The following is a 4,426-nucleotide window of genomic DNA, read 5'->3' as shown; positions in this document are numbered from 1 at the left end:
TGCAAATCAATTTATAACATTTTTGACATGCGTTTTCCTGGATATTTTTCTTGTTATTCTGTCTCTCACTGTTCAAACAAACCTACCATTAAAATTATAGACTGATCCTTTCTTTATCAGTGGGCAAACGTACAAAATCAGCAGGGGATCAAATACTTTTTTTCCCCCGCTGTAATTGAGGCCACTTTAACAGGATTTATTAGGCTACACATGCTCCGACTATGTAGTCCGTTTTACCCCCGCCCCATTATATTACAGTGTAACCAGCCAGCAACAGCGGAGACAGAAACCCCTGAATCGTGGCAGATTTGCCAAAATTGATGCGATTCGGTAAAGGAAGGGTGGGAGACGTCTGGGCGGGGAGGATCCCCCCAAGCGCATAATCTGGCAGCACTTGGAACAGTGCATTTTTATGATCGGATGATCGTTATACCTACATTTAATTTCGTTACAAATTAATTTTCTCTCTTCCATTTGGCTTCATTTTTCTATTGGGTTGCAGGCCTATAATGTAGTCTATAGCCTTACTTGCTTGCGTCCAGTTCCAACCTTACTGCGCAAAACAGATGCCATATTAGGGCAAGGCCTACTCCAGCTAAGTAAACGGATCTTCCAGGATTTATGAATATCTATTTTGCAATATTTGCCTTCATGGCACCTGTTGTTATTGTTATGATAACGGTAGGGGTATCATGTGTAATTCATCGAAGGAGGCACAGTCGGATTGAACGCTCGCTTCAATGATGGACGCTCTGGTTCGTGAGTAGCCTGTGTCTGTGGTCGTGTCAGTGTGTGTTTTGTCTGTGTTTACATGTTTTGTTGTTTCCCGTTGTAGTTATAGCCTCTGACATTTTATAGGCTAACGATGATGCATGCAGACAAATCTCCCCCTCACCCCTCCTTATGGCGGGGCAGAAATACCCCCCCCCTTTCAGTTTCTATCCTCTCCGGGAGCATCGCTCCGATAACCATGGAAGAAACCTTCCTATCATGGCGGCTAGATTCCAGGTGAAGGTAAGAAATGCGCTGTTCTGGAAAACAAGCTGGTGAGAGACAGACGTCGCATTGCACAGCAATTTGCGCTGTAATAGGCTATTTGGACAAATTGCTTGTCTACACCCGTGTATTTTAGCGTAGCATGCACTGTAAAAAAAAAAAATATATTGTTGTTTTTAAGGTAACTTACTGTCTGCCATTTACTTGTACTGTTAAAGCAAAGTTTAGACCTATTTGGAATTTATGGTATGCTAACATACTGTACTTATTTTTTCCCCCCAGTAACTTACAGGTAACTGGCTGACAGTAAGTTAGGGGAGACCGGGGTAACTGGCTGACAGTAAGTTAGGGGAGACCGGGGTAACTGGCTGACAGTAAGTTAGGGGAGACCGTGTAACTGGCTGACAGTAAGTTAGGGGAGACCGGTGTAACTGGCTGACAGTAAGTTAGGGGAGACCGGGGTAACTGGCTGACAGTAAGTTAGGGGAGACCGTGTAACTGGCTGACAGTAAGTTAGGGGAGACCGTGTAACTGGCTGACAGTAAGTTAGGGGAGACCGGGGTAACTGGCTGACAGTAAGTTAGGGGAGACCGGGGTAACTGGCTGACAGTAAGTTAGGGGAGACCGGGGTAACTGGCTGACAGTAAGTTAGGGGAGACCGGGGTAACTGGACTGAAGCGTAGAATATTACATTGATCAATAGGGTAGAATGCAGGAATTTATATAATAAATAATTTAACAATACTTTTGAAAACAGCACATTATTCTTCATGCATGTGTCATTTTGAACACTCATCTACATAGGGTACAGTTGTGTGACTGTTAATGATTCTTTCCTAAAGATGTACTGTTCATAATTATTTGGTTCTTTACTAGACCAACACTACTTTTTCAGAAGAATATTTGAAATAGCGCCAACATTAATTTACATGCATTCAAAACACGAGTTGAAATGTCAGTTACCTGTGTGATATCATAGGTCTGAGTAAACTGTTATCAATTTAGCATGTATATTCTGCATGTAGTAAGCGCTTACTTACATGATGTACTTTACTTACTTACTTTCCTATGCAGAACATAAGGCATTCCAAATGTAAGCTGCTTGCCTAGTAGCCTACTTATAATAGTTTCCACCCCCAGGATCACCATCAGTCACAGACACCATGGCAAAGCCCACACCCCTGGAAGCATCCCTGGGAGCCCTCATCATGGCATTCCACAAGCACGCTGGCAGTGAAGATGCCAAGACCCTCAGCAAGAAAGAGCTAATCAACCTCATCAAGGAGGAGCTGCCCAACATAACCGGGGTGAGTCAATGCAACAACTCGGGCCAGTTTCCTGGACCCCCATTAAGCTTATCATCCTGGACTAAAAAGCACTTTCAATTAAGATTGTCCATTGAGCATGCTTTAAAAAAAGATGTAATCTGCAGTGAGGAAACAGCAATGTGGTATAAAAAAATAAAAATACAGTACATATTCTGTTCTAGTGTGCCGACCTGGTCTCAGAGCATTTCGTATTATACTGTACGTAAGACCGATAAGCTCCATTTAGTATGATATGTTACATTTGGTATGGTTACATAAGACAGATGGTTACTTAAGGCAAAAATCAAAGGAGGGTGCTTTGGTGGGCGTATAACGCAAATGTCTAGCAACCCAAAGGTTGCGAGTTTGAGTCTCATCACAGACAACTTTAGCATTTTAGCTAATTAGAAACACCTCAACTACTTACTATTTTTTAGCTACTTTTCAACTACTTAGTATGTTAGCTAACCCTTCCCCTAACACTGACCTTAACCCTATAACTTAACTCCTAAACTTAACCCCAACCTTAGCCCTAACCCCTAACCTTAACCCCTAGCCTAGCTAACGTTAGTGAGCTAGCTGAATTTAGACACATAGCCACCTAGCTGAAATTCGTAACATATCGTACATTTGCAAATTCGTAACATATTGTACGTTTTGCAAATTCGTAACATATTGTACGTTTTGCAAATTCGTAACATATAATACGAATTGTAATTCGTAACATATCATACAAAATGAGTGATGACATCCACAAATGAATACATACCATATGAAACGAAAATTAAGTATTCCAGCTTTAAAGTCCAGGACTAGGCTTAATCTGTGTTTGGGAAACTGGTCCCTCATGAGACAGCAAATGCTATTCTAATGCTACTTTTATTGTCAAGTGTTGTGATTTTAATAAAAAATGCACTTGAAATAAAGTTTCATTGTGATTGACTGATTCTATTTTGCATGAAGTCTCATTCATTTAGGACTAATGACAGCAAAGTAAAGAAATCGTCATGGATTGCGTCTTCCTTGTGTTCTAATCCCCTGTTCTCTTGACATGAGTGAAGTGTCAGCAATTCAGTGTGAATGACAACAAAATACAGAAATCCTAACGAATTGTGTCTTCCTTGTGATCCTATATTACATTGACATGAGCAGAAGGGTGGTCCTGACGTGGGTGAGCTGATGACAATGCTAGACCACGACGGTGATGGCGCTGTGGACTTCAAGGAGTACATCACCCTGATTGAATCCCTTGCCTGCATGTGCAACTGCTTCCTGGAAGGGAAACTGTATCTTCTATCTGTTTTCTACAGTGTATTGCATTAGGCCTACATGTCACATTAATAATGTCTGATATCTCATTGAGTAAATTGGATACACGCCTTCCTCGGTGTCCACACGCATGCCGTATGCACACATAGACGCAAAGAGTTGCATACCTCTGCAACAATTATAAGACTGATCCTCAAATACATGCACCCAGATGGATTCTTGTCAGAAATTGGCTCAATTGGTAGTGCATGGCGCTTGCTACACCAGGGTAGTGGGATTGATTCCTGGTACCATCCGTACGTAAAATATATGCATGACTAAGTCGCTTTGGATAAAAGCGTCTGCTAATTACATATATTATTATATGTTAGGCTATTAAGATCTAAGGAATGCTGCTAAACAGAGCATGTGAGATAGTTAACAGGGTGTGTAGGCTATGTGTAGGCTTATGTATTTACTGTGTTATGCATGTACAGTAATTCAATCAGTCTGTTTGGAATTATTGATATGTTTTGTCTTTGTTGCTAATAAATGGGCAAAAGACCCAACCAAAGATCCACGTTTGTGAAGCGATTTGTTTTGCATGCGTTTATATGAACATTTGCAATCTCAGCTGTGCTATAGATGTCCCAGCTGTGCTAACTCGTGTTCTCACAAAAGGCCTTCAATATCGCTTTAGACACTAGTGTTCTTTTTCATTATGTTTATAAAGCAGTAGCATTTGTTTTAATGTAAAGTAGGCCCATTAATTCATTCTCACATTTTTTGGGGTGGTGACTTTTTGGTAAGGGTTTATTACGCATGCTCCGACTAGTCCTTCTCACCCGCCCCTTTATTACAGTGCCTAGCGGAGA

The 4,426-nt window shown here is 41.2% G+C and overlaps 1 protein-coding gene across 3 annotated transcripts; it reads left to right on the top strand.

The window, feature by feature from the left end:
• Window positions 1-235: 235 nt before the first annotated feature.
• On the top strand, window positions 236-4,125 carry LOC115173279 (protein S100-A1). Of its 3 annotated transcripts, none has more exons than XM_029731229.1 (3): window positions 236-759; window positions 2,137-2,303; window positions 3,456-4,125. In XM_029731229.1, exons 1-3 carry the CDS (start codon window positions 741-743, stop codon window positions 3,624-3,626), a joined length of 357 nt encoding a protein of 118 aa, XP_029587089.1. In that variant the 5' UTR covers window positions 236-740; the 3' UTR covers window positions 3,627-4,125. The 3 variants fall into 3 exon arrangements, with proteins under 3 accessions (XP_029587089.1, XP_029587090.1, XP_029587091.1); XM_029731230.1 differs by having other exon boundaries at window positions 244-755; XM_029731231.1 differs by lacking the exon at window positions 236-759 and adding an exon at window positions 767-1,014.
• Window positions 4,126-4,426: the final 301 nt, after the last annotated feature.

This window comes from Salmo trutta, chromosome 34 (assembly GCF_901001165.1).
Source record: "Salmo trutta chromosome 34, fSalTru1.1, whole genome shotgun sequence".
Lineage (NCBI taxonomy): Eukaryota > Metazoa > Chordata > Actinopteri > Salmoniformes > Salmonidae > Salmo > Salmo trutta.
This window is presented reverse-complemented; position numbering and strand designations above follow the sequence as displayed.